Below are 19092 nucleotides of genomic sequence, written 5' to 3' on the forward strand. Positions count from 1 at the left end.
TTCTTTGAGCAGTTTGTGGAGGCGATCAGTAAGTACCTGATACACAGAAATGGCTGGTGCAAAAACCTGGTGGTGTGGAATTATTATTAAGTTAACAATAAGAATGGCTAGAGTAGCAATCAGGGCGATGATAATACCCCCAGTGCTCCACAGCTTTCGTTCTAGTTTTGGTGTTTCTAATGGCTTATTCTTATTTCTGCAATATTATCTGAGTATTTTTAAAAATTAAGGAAAAAAAAAGAAGACATCCTGTTTAGTGTGGCTGATTTTCAACTAAGCCTCCTTAAATGAAAATAGCTTCTTATACAATCTGCTTTATTTTTTTCTAGTTGTTGTTGTTTTAAAACTTTTTATTTTATACTGGAGTATAGCTGGTTAACAACATTGTGATAGCTTCAGGTAGACAGCAAAGGAACCCAGCCATGCATATACAAGTATCCATTCTCCCTCAAACTCCTCTCCCATCCAGGCTGCCACATAACACTGAGCAGAGTTCCTTGTGCTCTACACTAGGTCCTTGCCCACAATCTGCTTTAAAGGGGTCACCTTCCACATCCCCAGCCCCTACCTTTATACTTTGGGAGTTACGGTGAGTTTAACTGATTACAAGGGGATTTTGAAAAAGAACTGAAGTGAATTAAACATTACATTTCATCAAAGAGGTATTAAATCGTCAACTGAGACATTACCTTCTTAAGGGATCGCTCACCCTACACCCACCAACACTAGGAAAGAGTTGGCTACAGTTTGCTTATGGACATTGTGAGTATCAATTAAGTTATGGAAGGTTTCTTCTATTAAACTGGTGGCTTTGGGGGAGGTTGAGTTGTATCACTATCCAGTAGTCATTGTACTCTCCATGAAGCTTCCTTTTTGTTATCTTCTCATTCATAACACACACACACACACACACACACGCTTAAGGAAAAACTAATGAATAAATGAATGAATGAACAAATGAATGAAAATCTTTCCAAATGTGAGGCAACTTCTGCTATTGATTCTTGAAGCAACAGCGACTAGTACATTTCTAAATTTAATATTAATATCTTAGGGTATACTTACTATGATTGTGACAGCTTGGAAAAAGTTTCCTGGCAAGCAGGCTGATTCAAGGAGGAAAAAAGAAAGAAAAAAGAAAGGTAAAATTAAAAAGCTTGCAAGCCTGGCAGGAGCTTAATTAAAGTCCAAATGAGAAAAATCTCTGAGAAAAAAAAAATGCTCTACTTAGGAGGTCTGATCTTGGATGGCTGTGTGTACAGCATTCCCATTAGGGGGAGTGGGATACGGGGAGCCTGTTGGAAACAGCCCCTCAATATGCTCTTTTATTCTGTTTTTCATTTCACAAAAGTCTTCACGCTTGTTTAAAGCTCTGGCAAAATGATATCAAGAGGAATAAAGCAGAGTTTATTCTCCCAAGGTCTTTTTCTTGCTGCCTGCTCACAATTTCAGATGATGTTGCTGTTGTTGAATAGAGGAACAGTGCTTTAAATATAGGTTTTGAAGTGAGGCTGGAACTCTTATCCCCTGTCAGATTTTTTATTTCATGAGTCCTCTGTTTCTCAAGAAGAACAGTATTTTATAGTTCCCAGGCTCTCTTAACGTCTTTTTAAAAGGAAGAATAAAGACAAAAATAAACAAGCCTGAATTTCCATAACAGTTTATTCTGATATGGAAGGTCAGTCATAAGGCTAGGACAGCCTTCCAGTAAGACGTTGGGGGCTTCTGCATTTGGGTGGTGCTAGTGATAAACATCGTACCTGCCAATGAGAGAGATATAAGAGAGGCGGGTTCAATCTCTGTGTCAGGAAGATATCCCTGGAGGAGGGCATGGCTATCGACTCCAGTATTCTTGCCTGGGGAATCCCGTGGACTGAGGAGCATGGCAGGCTGAGTCGCACAGAGTAAGATATGACTGCAGCAACTTAGCATGCACCCATGTACTCTGATTCTATATATCTAAAGAAGTCATCGGAGAAGGCAATGGCAACCCACTCCAGTACTCTTGCCTGGAGAATCCCATGGATGGAGGATTCTGGTAGGCTGCAGTCCATGGGGTCGCACAGAGTTGGACAAGACTGATTCGACTTAGCAGTAGCAGCAAAGAAGTCATACAAATTTCACATCGCAGTCTCCATACTTTTAAGTGAGAATTGTCTCATTTGGAAGCATACTCGTGCTTGTGCTGATCTGAGGGCGATGATGTAATATACCCATCATTTGAAAGTGAAAGTCTCTCAGTCGTGTCCAACTCTTTGTGGCCCCCTGGACTATACAGTTCATGGAAAAATCTAGGCCAGTATACTGGAGTGGGTAGCCTTTCCCTTCTGCAGGGGATCCTCCCAACCCAGGGATCGAACTCAGGTCTCCTGCACTGCAGGCGGATTCTTTACCAGCTGAGCCACAACCCGTCATTTAAGCTTCCTTATTTAACCTGATTCTGAAGATGTTAGGCAAGCCATTCCCTTAGTCTAAGGATGTGGAAAGCAGGCCCTCCAACCCATGTGAGGTTGTGTCCTTTGAATTTCTGTAAAAAGTAAGACCATCTCTGGACTATCCTAGACTCAGCTCCAAACTGGACAGAATTTCAGAAACACTGGCATGGTCAGAACTTAACAAAGCAGAAGTGAGGTAGAGCAGCATGCTACTGTGATATATGGCTATTGCAATGATTTTTTCCAACTCCTATCAAAAAGGCTATGTTGAGAATGGATGAGAAAGTATTTTAGAACGTCCCTTTAAAGATGTAAGATACTGAACAAATGCTAACAGTGTTTCTTCAGATCAGCTTTGTTTAAGAAAGTGATCTAGAAGGAAAAAGAGGGGAGTTTTTCATTTTTCAAGGCAAGGAGAATCGATCTCAACAATCTTGGCTTACCTAACTCATGCAATACTTAGTATTTTTTTCGTATATAAAATGGAGGGACTAACCAAGAGGTTAATGTGGTTGAGAAATATGTTGGAAAGGGACATATGTTTGCTAATCCATGCATTTTTGACATAACCTTGACATTAGTTCTTGAATTCTTAACTCAGCTCGAAGCTGTAGTTAGTATTTAAATATCCTTAAGCAATAGGAGAGTGGCCACATAGTTGCTTGGAAATGGCAAAACCACACCAGAGGAGGCACTGTTACCCAACGTGCACTAACTGAGTTAAAAAAAAAAAAAATTGAAACTGTAAATACATTCTTATCCATTGCAGAGAGGTGTTGGCTTTATCATAGGGCTCACTGCTTCTTGTGAAATCTATACTGTGAGCTCAACAGACCTCCTCATGAGGTCTTAACTTCTCATGAAAAGGAACCAGCCAGGTAAAGTAATTCCCCAGGGGAGATGTCCATATATGCTGGCTCTGGGCTTCTTTGACCATCTTCTTTTGTCACTTCTTTGCTTTGTACCTGTGGAAGGTTGACCCTAGCCAGCTGTATTACAGAGATGCTATCGCAGTCAAAGGAAGTGGCCAATGGTAGTTGGCAGAGGGAGAGGGAAGGAAAAGATAACCCAGTTTTTTAGTTTATCCTCCACCCCTCTCCCCCTTTCCCACCCACCTTCCTCAGGTAGCTTCCCTACCCAAGGATCCATCTCCTCCATGTCTTTAGTCCATTCTGACTCCAGCTTCCATCTGGTGATGAGGACACTCCTCCATTTGCCCCTCTAGCTGGGTAGTGGCTTTCTGCAGTCTCTAGTTACTTGGTTACTACACTCTTCCTTACTTGGCTCTCAGCTTCTTTACCACATGGGTAATCAGTTCCCTCTATTGGCGTCAATGCTTGAAGCGATGTCTGGTCACTGATTAGTCACTAGCAAATGTCATGCCAGTCAATGTCATGGTTCAGGTAGCTATAAAAGTATTTCCCTTTACTGCCTCACTACCTCCAAGCCCAGTTTGTGAAGGCTTAACGTTTCTCTTTGGTCACAAATTGAGAGATCTTCTGTTATGCTTTCATGACAGAGTTAAAAGGTGAATAGACCAAAAAGAATTTTGCATCCAGCTGTAATGCTCTGCTTCTGAAGAAGAAATATTATTTCATGTAAAATCAATTAATGATCATTTGTGCTGTTTGAAATACTGTTTATTTTTATTATATGTTTGAAAGTCATCATTACATATTCCAAGAAGAGGGAACAGAAGGCATTTACTTTTTTAAGTAGTTTCTTTTTGGACCAAAAACAAACATTAATATGATAAGAACCTGCAATTGCCATAGTGATCCCTGTCTAATAACACCCATTGGGGTAACAAAAACACCTGCGATTATTTTATATTTCAGAATCCAAGTACTGCAGCTATTGATCTGAAATTCTATACCTGAGGTCAATACAACTGGGTCACCTGCATGTTATTTCGTAGGGGATTTAACCCACTGACTACTAGAAAATTAATTCCCTGGAAATAACTTGTGCTGAAGGCATTATTAATACCTTAAATGTGAACTCAGTACAAAAACACAGCTTTAGAGTTTTATGATAGGTGATGCAGTCTTGTAGCTAAAAGCCTGCCGGGCTTGTGGACATTTCCAGTACCTCTAAATCCTAGGAAATGTACTGTTTACCTCTATTCCCATCTCTTTTGTTCTGGTACTTCTACAGATCCAAAGGAAAGAGGCAACAAACAGTGTCTTTTCCATTTTACTACCTGCATCTTTTCAAAATTCCTGGGAAAGGAAAACTCGTTGGCACTTTTTATAATTATATCATTCATTTCCGATGATAACACAGGATACAGAAGAAATGGAAAAATCATGTGGAAAATAATTTCTAGCTCATAAAGTTTCTATGAGAATTATACAGCATAACGTTTTCCTCACTCTGTATTAGGTGCTCAATAAATGATTTGAAAGAAATTCATTTTTCAGAGGAATCAAGCAAGTCGCAAAATACTTCCCAAGTTCATGTGGCTCAGAAGATTAGGCTTAGCATTAAGCTGCAGACTCTAAAACATAAATACCTTCCATCATCCTACACTGCCTTTCTGTGACTGTTTATCTAAAAGAAATCTTGCTGGAAGAATAAATAACTAGCTGCTGCCAAATATATGTCTGTTACATCATCCTATATAAGACATATATATCCTATATCATTCTACAGAAGATCATATCATTTTGTTGTTTTTTTAAATCAAGGCTAGAATTAAATCATCAGAAATTTTAGTACTGAAGTTTTAGGTTAGAAATAAAGCTAGTGCTGGATTGGTCTCCTTGCTGTCCAGGGGACTCTTAGGGGTCTTCAACAGCACCGCAGCTAGAAGGCATCAATTCTTCGGTGCTCAGCTTTCTTTATGGTCTGACTCTAACATCCATACATGACTACTGGAGGAACCAGAACTTTGACCACAAGGACCTTTGTCCGTAGAGTGACGTCTCTGCTTTTTAATACACTGTCTAGTATTGTCATGGCTTTTCTTCCAAGAAGCAAGTATATTAAATATAAGTATATATTATATACTCATATTAGTATATAATAATGTGTATGTTTACATATGTACTCATGTTCATTAGTAATTACTATATGTTCTTGAAACCTACTATTATGTTCTTAATTATTTTACAATTTAAACTTGAGATAAAAAGTCTTGTTTCAAGATGCCATCAAAAAGTATGAAAAACAAAATATGATAAATCATAAGTCAAGTATGTTTGTGCTGTGTGTTTAAAAAATGTCTCAAATGCATATTAATACAAATTTAAAAAAAAAAGAAAAAGAAATAAAGCTAGTACTTTCCAAGAGTGTGCAATGTTTCAATACTTACTAATAGATACTAAAAGCACCAATGCTTTAAATGTTGCCCTCTTTGAGTACATTTTAACCCTCCACTGTATTATTTTTATAACCAGTTGTTCACACACCCCCTTTTGAAATGCATTTAGATATATGCAATATTATTTTCTTAAATCATGTGAGTAGTATTTCAAGTTTAAGTGTTATTAATATTACTTTTGTTATAGTTTCTCACTTGTATCAAACTACAACATTTACCAAACCAAATTTCACAGAGGAATTTATAATGGAAAGTGATAGATCGAGTCCTATCACTTCACATCCCCAGGCCTGTTCATAAGAGGAAACCTCCTTCAGCTATTTCAGTTTTTAATTTCTTCTAGCAGTTACTTACATAACTCTGGATAACATCTCTACTTCTTGACTTATCATCTATAGATAATTCCTAATAGGAAGTATCAGTTTATTCTATTCCACTTCCTCCATATTTGATAATCATGCTATTATATTTTGGTACTTAATATGAATAAGCCTCTGTTTCTTGTTTCATCAACATTCTATAATAACTCATAACTTCCCTTTGTAAGATAAGTATATTTTCCTTTCTGTACTTTCCTGTATCTCACTTCCTTTTTTTCACAGTCACTGGTCATTAACCCCTTGAAGTTTTAATGGTTTGACCAAATTGGAAACTAATAAACAGGATTTATATTTGTGTTACTATGAGTTTGTAAGTCTTGTTCATTGCCTATCCAAGAGATCTCACAAAGACTTTTTCTTTAGAATTCACTGTTACAATCCTTACACTTCTCAAAGAATATTCTTCACCATATCCAACAGAATCTATTTTATTTCTCTCCAAAAATTGCTTAAACTATTGGCCATATTTGTTTCCCTTTATAGTTGGATCATGCTTTTCTTGCGTAGATTATTTATTTTTTTCCTGGAGTCTGTAATTGCTTATCTTTCTCTATGTTTTTTTTTCTTTTATAATGAACTTACTCTTCTGACTCTATTGTACAGTGTCCCAATTTTCCAGAATGCTTTCTTTTTAGAGCCTTCTGCCATTTACAGTGGTGCTTCTAGAACCTTGAAATCCCTGTTTCAGAGTGTTCAAACAGGGATTTCTTTCTGTTTTCTGAATTAGAGCCTCTGTTTCCTATAGGGCATTGTGTATTAGTTTCCTATTGCTGCCATAACAAATTACCTTGAACTCAGTGGCCTAAAATAATAGTAATTTATTACCGTATAGTTCAGTAGAACAAAAGTGTGACACTTGGTCTCACTGAGTGAAAATCAGAGTCAGAAGGACCATATTCTAGAGGTTCTGTGCGAGAATCCACTTCTCACTTTTTTCAGCTTCTAAAGTTGCCTGCGTGCCTTAGCCAGTGGTTCCCTTCCTCCACCTTCACAGCCAACAATCATACGACATCATATCCCTCCAACTTCTTCCATTGTAATATCTCCTTCAGACTTGCTTCTGATTACAATTTTCTCTTTTGAGGATCCTTGTTATTACATTGGGCCCACTTGAATCATCCAGGACACTTCCCCATCTCAAAGTCCTTAATTTAATCCCATCTTCAAAATCTCTTCTGTCATGTAAAGGAAGAATGTCACAGCCTTTGGGAATTAAAATATGGACTTCTTTATGGAGCCATTTTTTGCCTACTACAGGTTTTTTTCTTAATTTTTACAGATGGCACTTTCTTTATCTCCATATGATAAAAGCTCTTAATCCATCAGTTTTCATCTAACTGCCTCAAATCTAAACAATCATCAGCGCTGACATAATAGTAAAACTATAGGCTGCAAGGAGATCCAACCAGTCCATTCTGAAGGAGATCAGCCCTGGGATTTCTTTGGAAGGAATGATGCTAAAGCTGAAACTCCAGTACTTTGGCCACCTCATGTGAAGAGTTGACTCATTAGAAAAGACTCTGATGCTGGGAGGGATTGAGGGCAGGAGGAGAAGGGGACGACAGAGGATGAGATGGCTGGATGGCATCACTGACTCAATGGACATGAGTCTGGGTGAACTCCGGGAGTTGGTGATGGACAGGGAGGCCTGGCGTGCTGCGATTCATGGGGTTGCAGAAGTCGGACATGACTGAGTGACTGAACTGAACTGAACTGAATAGGCTGATTAGTAGATGAGAGGGAAATAAAGAGAAATGACCCCATGGATTTCCTTACAAAATGTTTTATCTATTATTTATGAGGGATAGGCTTAGAGATTTCTCTCAAGCCTAGGTCAAAGTTCAGTTATTCAAGGACTATCTTATAATTTCATTTTGGTCACCTTCTTCACCTCAGCTCTTTGCTGCTCATATTAGAGCATGATTTGAGGTTTGTTGATGTGTTATATTCTCAATTTCCAATGTTGCCTTTTGTGTGTAAAAATAATTACTTTTCCTCCCATCCCTGACCATGGCCCTGTGTATTTCCCATCATAGGGATGCAAACATTGCTAACTCCACAATGAAAAAACCTGTGCTTCCAATACCAATCCCCTTGTCATTGTTTTCAGGTCTTCCCAATCCAGAATCAAACCCAGGTCTCTTGCATTGCAGTCAGATTCTTTATCATCTGAGCCACTAGGGAAGCCAAATATATATATACATAATGTTTATTACATATCACGCTTATTAGGTATCATGTTTGTTTTATATATAGCATGTTTATTTAATATATGTGTATATACATATGGAATTGAAAGTGAAAGTTGCTCAGTCGTGTCCAACTCTTTGTGACTCCATGGACTATACAGTCCATGAAATTCTCCAGGCCAGAATACTGGAGTGGGTAGCCTTTCCCTTCTCCAGGGAATCTTCCCAACCTAGGAATCAAACCCAGGTTTCCCACATCAAACCCAGGTCTCCCAGTTGGTACAGACTCTGTACCAACTGAGCCACAAGAGAAGCTCAAGAATACTGGAGTGGGTAGCCTATCCCTTCTCCAGCAGATCTTTCCAACCCAGGAATCGAACTGGTGTCTCCTGCATTGCTGCTGCTGCTGCTAAGTTGCTTCAGTCCTGTCAGGCAGATTCTTTACCAACTGAGCTATGAGGGAAGCCCGTATGTGTATGTGTACTTATGTATATAGGCCTTGGAGATTAGGCAAGCCAGCAATAAACTGAGACAGTAAAGATGTTCCATGCAAGTCTTCAGTTTATTCATGTCAATGTATGGCAAAAAAAACTACAATATTGTAAAGTAATTAACCTCCAATTAAAATAAATAAATAAATAAAATGTTCAAGTCTTCAGTTTAAAGGTTCCAATCACACACACATTTGAAGACAATATTTATGACCAGTTTTGGTATACACTGATTACTTAAGCAGTAAAACAAATCTGAGAAATGGTATCCATAAGGTTGAATGAGCATCTTTGAAATCTAGGCCCCAAAGATAAAACATGCCCTGCTGCTGCTGCTGCTGCTGCTGCTAAGTCGCTTCAGTTGTGTCTGACTCTGTGCAACCCCATAGACAGCAGCCCACCAGGCTCCCCCATCCCTGGGATTCTCCAGGAAAGAATACTGGAATGGGTTGCCATTTCCTTGTATCCTTAAATACAACTCATCCTGCTATATATCTGTCAGTCACACAACCCTCCTATAAAAAGGTGTTACCTTATGGCAGAAAGTATCCATTGCATGTCTTAATGTTTTTTTTTTCCCTTCTATGGCCATCATGCTACTTTACCTTTAAAGTATACTTTAAATAAGTAATTGGGGAAAAAACTAGTCAAGTATATTTGCAAATATTTTCTTTACTCTTGACTATCTTGCCCTTTGGTCAAACTATTTCTGATGCATCATCAACTCCATGATGATACTCTTTGGGAGAAAAGAAACAGAGCTTGCAAGGCACTTGACTACAAACAGTTGCTAAACATGAAAGCATGATAGTGACAAATTACCTTAAGACCAGAGAAAGGAAAAAGCAGGGTTTAAAGGGTAACCACAAAGACAACAGAGATGTAAAAATAATATAGTATAAAAATATTCTCTACAGCACCGTTTTAAGGAAATTTGAAATTAAAATAAAGGTAGATTTTACAAATACTCCCCTTTAACTACAGTTTCCACTGCAAGCTAACATTCTTGCAGACTTGGCAGGGTTTTTGTTGTGGTTGTTTTTTAATCAGTGTGTGTGTGTGTGTGTTAGCAAACTAGAAATTTTATGGTGGATGCCTCGCTTGTCTCTTAACTCATTCTAATTATATTCATAATTAAATTGTAAAAAAAATAGTTGACTGGAGCCAAATGGCTTGCACAGGTGTCTTTTTGTAGGAATGGTTTAGTGCTAGATAATAAACAACTGGACCTCCATCTACTTAATTTGGCTTAATGAAAAGTCCTTTATAAGTAAAACTAGAAGGTGATTCAGAACTAAAATTGGGCCTTGACGCTGAAATTAATTGAGTGGTAAGACATCACCTCCATGAGAAAATGCAGTGCTTATCTTTTTGTTTTTCCTTATAACTTTGTTTTACTTGCACTTCTTTCTTCCATATCTTTATAAGGTCACTTTTCAAAGCAATAAACTTCTCAAGCTGAGTGATCAGTCTGTCAACCTTCATGAGACAGCTTCCTGAGCATCTCTGCTCCCACTGAAGAGAAATGCTGTTAAAAATATATAGCAGAATGTAGAATTTACCCTCAGTACCTCAATGGACAACAGTTATCTTACCCTCTCCTCTAATGTAGATTTAGGTGACAGTTTTAATCAACTGTTATCCAGTTCACAGCACTAACAGAGCCTAATGAAACTGAAGGTCTGTGGTCTTTGAGATGCTTGTCTCATCTCACATTCATGGGTTGATACCCACACCATCGAGAGGGCTTCCAAAAAATTTTCTACTGACCCACTCCCAACTCTGAGTCTGACCACATTTCTGGGAGAAAGACCTCTTCTACTTCCCTAACAGGTTCCTTTTCTCTCACCCAATCCAGCGTAAATCTAGTTGTAAAGATAGGCTTCTTATGCAACTGGCTTGCAGTTTTCTTTTGAAGAAAAGACAAATTCTTTGTGAGGTCTTCAAAGCCTTCATGTCTGGTCACCCACAGCTGTCTTGCCTGGACCGTCTCACTCAAGCCCATTGGCTTCCTGGCCCTTCCTTGAATGCCCCAGGTATATGGAGGGTCTGACTGCTCAACCTCTCTACCAGGGGCATGCCCCCATGTTTCACTCACATTTAACTCCTCAGTGAGGCCTACATCATCAGAGAAGCTAACGTTTCTACATGCAGGGCACAGCACCACTTCCATTCAAATCCTGAGTCCTAAGACCTTTAACAAGAACACACGTCAATGTCTACATCTAGAAATAAATGTAAAAGTAATATCTTTCCCAATGGGACTGAAGGGGATTTAATGAAATGCTAATCATGACAAGGGGCCTCCCTGGTAGCTCAGATGGTAAAGAATCCACTTGCAATGTGGGAGACCTGGGTTCGATCTCTGGGTTGGGAAGATCCCCTGGAGGACGGCATGGCAACCCACTCCAGTGTTCTTGCCTGGAGAATCCTCATGGATGGAGGAGCCTGGCAGGCTATAGTCCATGGAGTCACAAAGAGTCAGACATGACTGAGCCACTGCGAACACCATAGCAATCATGAGAAAGGCTTCCCAGTTGGCTCAGTTGTAAAGAATCTGCCTGCCAATGCAGGAAACACAGGAAACATGAGTTTAATACCTGGGTCAAGAAGATCCCCTGAAGGAGGAAATGGCAACCCACTCCAGTATTCTTGCCTGGGAAATCCCATGGACAGAGGAGCCTGGCAGGTTACAGTCCATGGGGTGCCAAAGAGTCAGACACAACTGAGCATGACTATCATGACAAGGCACTTATTTACAGATTTCTGGCATGTGGCCTTCAGTGAACGTTAGGTAGTAGTATCAAACCTGTGTACAGTCAGACTATCCTTCAGTCCACACTCTCACATGACTTTCCTATCTATTCCCACCATCTTTCTACTCATTTAATAACCTTGTCTTGAGTGACACATATGACTACCTTTATTCTGCTCTAATATTGGTTTGCAGAATTCCAGACAGCACCAAATATGTTTCAGATAACATTCCAGGATATTCTCTTGCTTCAAGGTCCAGCAACTCCCGCTTTCTTTATCTCACAGCATCTCTCCTTTGTTCTGCCAGCAGTTCCCAAGCCCAACTCCACCTCATGACTCCAGAGCTTGTCCCTTCATTGTAAAACATACATCTTTATCATAACCCAGAGGCTTACCCTCCCCAACCTGATGCTGTCTTCCTTTTACTAAATAGTAGAAATTGTAACATCAAGAGTGGCACCAGAAAAGAAAACTTCAAAGTATTGCTTTTTCCAAGTTGGGAAATTAGCTTCCTTGCTGATAGTGTTCCTGTGTTTTCTCTTGTGAAGGTCACAGACTCACAAGTTGGGATATAAGGAGTTTAGGGTGTGGCACAGGGAGGCTACTCACGAGCTTGTACAAGTATTTGTAACACTGTTGATCTTTCTCACAGAGCAAAACACTCAAAGAATTGTCAACTAAACCATACTCCACAAGAAGTCATCCCTCCTCATACACACACATAGACACAGGGACACACACACACACACACTCTTCAAACTGGAAGTGTTTCACTCTTCAACTCTCACAGCTTATGACATTCTAGCTTTAAAAGGTAGACTTGTTTTTTTATCCTTTTATAATAATCTCAAGAAAACGTTCACGTTAACCTCCCTGAGCTATATTCGAACCTTGATATGAGGTGAAAACTGATGCCTTACCCTCTGGTCTCTTACTTGTTCACACTCAGTCACACACGTTCAGTGCTCAGGCACCTGTCCTTGCTCCAATTCTCTACCTCTAAGTTTATAACAGAATTTTCTCCTAATAGCTTGTAGGACTATCATGGGGTTCTTAAAATGCAATGTGTCTTTGTCACTCTGTGTTGTTTGGAGAGTTACACTTTAGAAGTGATGTCTGCTGGAGTACTATACAAGTCCGGCAGGAATTCTGCTCATGTTGGAACAGCAGAATATACTCGTTGAGAATTGCCATGTTGTTTGGAGAATGGAATTTTCCCCTAAGGATTGAGTCACACATTTTCTACCTACACTTTGGGAAACAGAAACATGGAAAATGGATAGCCTTTTATAGAAAGCAAGTAGCAGTGCTAGTTTTACAAGTAAAAGTAGTATGCTTGAAAGAACAAAAGCAAATGTGTATCTTAAAAAAAAAAAAAATCAATGCACAGTTTAAAAAAAAAAGTGTTGTATGGTATAATTATGTGTTTCCTCCTTTCATTGACTTATTTATAGTTTTCCATTTAAATATGCAGCTCACCCACATCCCCATTTTGAGCTTTCCAGGTGGCACTAGTGGTAAAGAATCCACCTGCCAATGCAAGAGATGCAAGAGACATGGGTTCAATCCTTGGGTCAGGAAGATCCCCTAGAGGAGGAAATGGCAACGTACTCCAGTGTTCTTGCATGGAAAATTCCATGGACAGAGAAGTCTGGTGTGTTACAGCCTTTAGGGTCTCAAAGAGTCAGAAACAACTGAGCACACATGCACATCGCTTTTTATTTCATGCAATACCTTCACTTTCCAGAAAATTACTCTAAAAGTGTACATTTCTAAGGCCCTGAGTCCATGAAAACCAATCAGCTCTTAGCGCCTTTCTCTTTCACTTTTCACTTGGAGTGTCCAGCAGGTGAAAGAGTGTCTCTTTTAGATCTCAAGTCCATTCCTCTGCCAAGTAATGGATGGGCAGACCTAATTAATGCCATCTGTTGTGCTAACTGCAGGTTCATACTGTCCTTCTGATACATGAAATCAATATCTTTTGAGCTCCCCCTCCAGGTCCTTAACTCTACCTTCCATGATAAGATTGTTCTTTGACACTTTTCTGTATTTTTTCTCTGAGTAAAGCTCCCACCTTCAAATACTGTTACAGTGGAAGTTAGGATTTCAATGAAACAATTTGGGGGGTAGAGTGAACAAAAACATTCAGTAGCAGAAATCATTCTTGAGTGGAATATTTTAGATGTGCTACTAATCAGTGTGGATAAAGTTTCTTGCCTTATTCTGGCAGTATCTTTTTATCACTGCAACACAAGGTTTAACTAGCTCTTTATTAATAGTATTTTATTCTTATTTGATTGTATTATTGGGGTCTAAAACTGAATTTAAAGTTTCGGGTGTCACTTTTACCCATTTCTCTTTCACATTAAATTTGTGCACTTTTTAACCTACAAGAAGATTTATGAATGCAACCCTCTACTATTGTGCTTTTTCCCTCATGATCCCAGGCTGTCAGAACAATAACATTGGCAGAGGAGTTTCACTTTAAGTTTTGCATATTCACAAGACTTATCTCACCTGAGTCACATAACAATTAGACCAAAATGCAAGTTTTTAACTGTAAATCCTTTAGTCTTACCATCTGATCTTCCTCTCAGCATTGTGGCATTTGCAAATCCGAACACTGTGTATTCCTTGGGTCTTGAATACATTTCAGGACCATGCAGCATAGACTGGAAAGCCATTTGAAACAATGGAGCAATGAGAGAGAACAATTTATAACATTTTGTTAAGAATTTCAAATCTGTGCCAATAAGAAGAACTGTAGAAAAGAGCATCACAAATTTATAATATAGACATTCTTTAGACATTTGGACAGTTTTAAGAAGTCATTTGAATTATAAATGTTATAGTCTAATAGAATAATGTTAATGTATAAATAAATCCAGAAACAGCTCATGTAATTACAGTTTCAATTTATGGGTTACTTACCATATTTTCACTTGCATAAAGCCAAGTACAATATGTCCATTTTTCCATTTAAAGTAGTATTTAGGACCTCCTTTGTGATAGGTGTTGTTACTCCCATTGTTTCAGCTAAGAAAACTGAGGCTCGTGAAAATGAAATAGCGTACCAGCTGGGAAGTTGCTAGCTGAGATTTGAACCCCAAACTGGAAGACTCCAAAGCTGTTGTTCTTAACCAGGAAACTATCACTTCTGCCTAATTTGGATGAAGTGATAACAAGTCTACTTAGAATTTAGGTAATTAGTAGATTTAGATGTGGCTCAGATAAAGACTCTGTTGTCAAGAATTATAATGAGAGGAAACTAAATAGAACATGAATAAATTGTTATGTTCATACACATGGTCACAAGACCTCATTATTTATTTAAGAAAAGCTTCTGTCCTAGCTATTCAATTTATAACAAATTTAATGAAATTTTTTTATTGCTTTCTGTATCCAAGGCAACATTGCAGGTACTCATTCTCATTCCTGGTCATTGGAAAAACTTTTAAAAATAAAACTAAGCACCAGTGAAATTCAAACATTCCTAGCAGATGGAGAAGAAATCCTTCAAGTGTAGAAACAGGACTCTATGTTCTTACTACATTTTCTAGGAAGTGAATTAAGAAATAGCATAAAATTTCTTACAACTTTCATCATATGTGTTATTGAATTGAAACGTGGAACTGCAGCAAAGCATTGCTTTGCCTCTCATGTCATGTGCTAGAATACATTTTCATAAAGTCTATAAAATAGATTCGTTATTTCAACCATCTTAATCATAATAGAAAAAGCCCAACTATAGTTAAAATATTGATACTATGTCCACTCACATGTAGTGATATTCTTTAAAAACAAACAAAAAAAGAGGTTTAACATCTTTGTTGAAACAGCAAATACAGAAAAGTACACAGATCTTGAGAGCGTTATTAATTTGGAATTATTTTTTATAAAATTGATTTTCCAGGCTTGTATGTTTGTGACTCTTTTCTCTGGTGATTAATCATAAATTATCTCTGTTGAATTTGTAAATATGAAACTGAGTGTAAGCTGTCTCATTTCTGGGTATAGAACTTAGGATATTGTTTTTCATCTCTTAACCTAACCTAAAGGTCCTTAGGGTAGGAGCCGTGTCTTAGTTATCTTCGTAGCTGCAGCTCTAGGTGAATGTAAAGACAAAGCATGCTTTGTGCTGGTTGTTTCATATAATTCCTCTTTCAACGACCCATTGTAATTAGCAGCAATGGACTGCTGAAGTGCGGTAATGAAAAGGACTGGTCATGAGGTAAATAAAAGAGGAGGAAAATGTGCTTAATATTACCCATTTTACTGATAACGGATTTAAGAATTAACTGCTAACATTTCTCCGAATGTCCTTCATCTTCTTTAAAACTCTGTGAAAATGTCACCATCAGAAGAATATACCAACTCTTGTTTTCATACTTTCTGTATGACAAAATGGCATTACTATATAATTTACAAAGACTTCATCTTTGTGGCTTGAAAGTTTATGAGAGAATAAAGAGGAAATTAAATGAACAAAGAAAGGATTTTGATCAGCTAGTGAACTTTTGCAGTATTCAAAGGGTTACCTGAACTCCTCCTAAAACAACTTGCCAGACTTAAATGCAAGGCAGTGGTGGAGAGAACAGTGAAACTGTACTATAAAAATAAATTACTGTCATGAATATTAAGCAACAAGAATATAATAAACATGACTGTTTGCATGATTCTGATTTATTGGTATTGAAATGTGTATAAATTACGACACTCAGTGTTTATTCTAGTTGTTTCAGAATATGGGCCAAACAAAGCTGGGTGGACACTTCCCGCAGACCTTTCCATCTGCCACCAAATCCCCATTCCTCTGCTCCTGTGCTGAGTTTCTTATTTCTGTGGCATCAGGACCATGTGTGAGCAGCCATTCCTTTTAGTTTACTTGCAGACTGAAGTAGCTGGCCTTTCCAGGATCTGGTGTTACAACTACTACCCTTACGAAGTTTCTGCTCTCTTGCAGTCCAAAACCTCCAGCTTCAAAGCATCACAGAGGTCATTCCTACTTGCTCTATTAAACAGTGCTCACTTTTGACGTGGGAGGGTTCATGACTATGTTTATGGACTTCCGGGCACCAGATTTGGGATTTCCCAATGCTAAGCAGTATTGTATTTTACAAAGTTGCTTAGCAGTGGGTGTTCTGGATAACTAGTTCTGCTAGGTTAAAGATAAAGTGAGAGAGCATTGTGTATCCATGTAAAATCTGGTGGTACCTCAACTCCCATAAGATAACTACATGAATAGCACAAGCTTGCACTTGCTGATATTCACAAGTTGAAGTTATTAAGATTTGCCATCAGTTTTAATTGACACTCTTTGGAACCAGATATTTGTTAAACAGATGGCCAGAATAAGGTATCACACAAGAAAATAGCATTCTCCTTCCTCAGGTTTTTTAGTTTTAATGTTACATCTCATCAAAGTTTACTTCAGGAGATTAATTATTTTGGAGTTCTCTTTTCTCTAACATTGGTGGAAGCCTGCAAGGAAGATAGCCAAAATTTTAATAACCTTAACAAAAGATGCAGTTTCTGCATAGTGAAGTATGCTGCATGGATATAAGCTGATGATACCTATAAAGAAATGCTGATCATAGAAACACTTGGCTCTAGATGAAATGCCAGCTGAAGTTCACGATGAGGCAAGAATTGTTAGCTACTTAGAATTGGAAGTCTTACAACACTCTTGAGGGCATTTTAGCTATATATACATCAAAAGGTTTAAAAATTTGCATACCTTTGTATTGGCCACTACATATCTAGAAATTTACCGGAGGAAATTTTTATAGATATGCACAAGAATGTGTACAAAACTTGTTTATAGAGCTCCTGTTTAAAATAGTGAACAATGTAAGAGTAACATATTTGTCTGAAAGTTAAATTATGGCACATTAATATAATGAAATAGTATACAATTGTTAAATTATGTTACAGAAAACATTGCTTCACAAGGTAAAATGAGTGTAAATATTAAAAGAGAGCATAAGTGTGTACAATATTAATCTACTTTTAAATATGTATATAATTATCTGTAAGTAAAGACCAAGTATTTATTTCAAAATCTTAACAGAGGTTTTCTCTGATGAGGCTTCTCTTGTGGCTCAGATGGTAAAGAATTCGCCTGCAATGCAAGGGACCCGGGTTCTATCCCTGGGTCAGGAAGATCCCTGGAGGAGGGCATGGCAATCCACTCCAGTATTCTTATCTGGAGGAGCCTGGCAGGCAACAGTCCATAGGGTCACAAAGAGTTGGACATGAATGCGTGACTAACACTTTCACTTTTTCGCTTTCTCTGAATAACTATATAGCCTTTGCTTGACACTCTTTTCTTGCTTTTCTGTGTTCTGTAAATTTCTTTAGTAAGTACATTTGTAATAATAAAACACTAAGAATAAAAGATATAAAAAGAGGGTGAGTTGACATTGTTGTAAGAGATCCCGAGTGGTTACCCTAAAGGATTTGGAAAATGGTTTTGACCTAAAACACCTTCATAGAAACAGATTCCTGGTCAATTTTGATTCTGATAGATTTTGAGTGAGTGTGCCTGAGAGGAAGTAGAGGAATTTTTACCAAAAAGCAATGAGCAAATCCTCAAGTGATACAGATGTCTAGTCAGATTCCGGAACCATTGATTTTGATCCCTTCTCCTCAGTAAAGCTGAAAAGGAGGAAGAAGCTCTTTCTCTGAACAGACTATTGGCATCATAGCAGCTCACCCCAAGCCATGTGTGTGCTCCTTGAGGGAGAGATTAAAGAAGTAAGAGGTAAATTCCCCAAACTAGAGAAGAAATTAAAAGACATTTGCTCCTTGGAAGAAAAGCTATGACAAATCTAAACAGCATATTAAAAAGCAGAGACATCATTTGATGACAAAAGTCCATCTAGTCAAATCTATGGTTTTTCCAGTAGTCATGTAGATGTGAGGGTTGGATCATTAAGAAGGGTGAACACCAAAGAACTGATGCTTTCGAACTATGGTGTCAGAGAAGACTCTTGAGAGTCGCTTGGAGAGCAAGGAGGTCAAACCAGTCAATCCTAAAGGAAATCAACCCCAAATATTCATTGGAAGGACTGATGCTGAAGCTGAAACTATACTTCAATACTTTGTACACTTGATGCAAGAGCCAACTCATTGGAAAAGACCCTGATGCTGGGAAAGATTGAAGGCAGGAGGAGAAGGGGACAACACAGGACGAGATGGTTGGATGGGATCACCGACTCAATAGACGTGAGTTTGAGACAACTCCGGGAGATAGTGATGGACAGGAAAGTGTGGTGTGCTGAGGTCCATGGGGTTGCAAAGAGCTGGACACGGCAGAGCTACTGAACAACAACAGAGAAGAATACGCAACCCTATGGGTTCTAGCTGCACCATAAGTGATCAAACGCTATATAGAGGAGAGAGAGAAAAGGGCAGTGGTTGGGATGACTTCATGGAGGAGTCATTCAGTGTGTTTGGAGTTTGGAAAAGCCAGCCCAGGAAAGAACACAAGCACTGGCTCTAGACCTGAGATGA

At 38.4% G+C, this 19092-nt stretch overlaps 1 protein-coding gene across 1 annotated transcript in view; it reads left to right on the top strand.

The window, feature by feature from the left end:
• Nucleotides 1–19092, top strand: part of ARHGAP15 (Rho GTPase activating protein 15) — a 702765-nt gene that overhangs the window by 557796 nt on the left and 125877 nt on the right. The window contains exon 13 of the mRNA XM_010853686.1: nucleotides 1–28. Within this exon, the coding sequence (XP_010851988.1) occupies nucleotides 1–28 (28 nt within the window). The remainder of the gene's footprint in view (nucleotides 29–19092) is intronic.

Source organism: Bison bison, unplaced genomic scaffold, assembly GCF_000754665.1.
Source record: "Bison bison bison isolate TAMUID 2011002044 unplaced genomic scaffold, Bison_UMD1.0 scf7180017864330, whole genome shotgun sequence".
Lineage (NCBI taxonomy): Eukaryota > Metazoa > Chordata > Mammalia > Artiodactyla > Bovidae > Bison > Bison bison.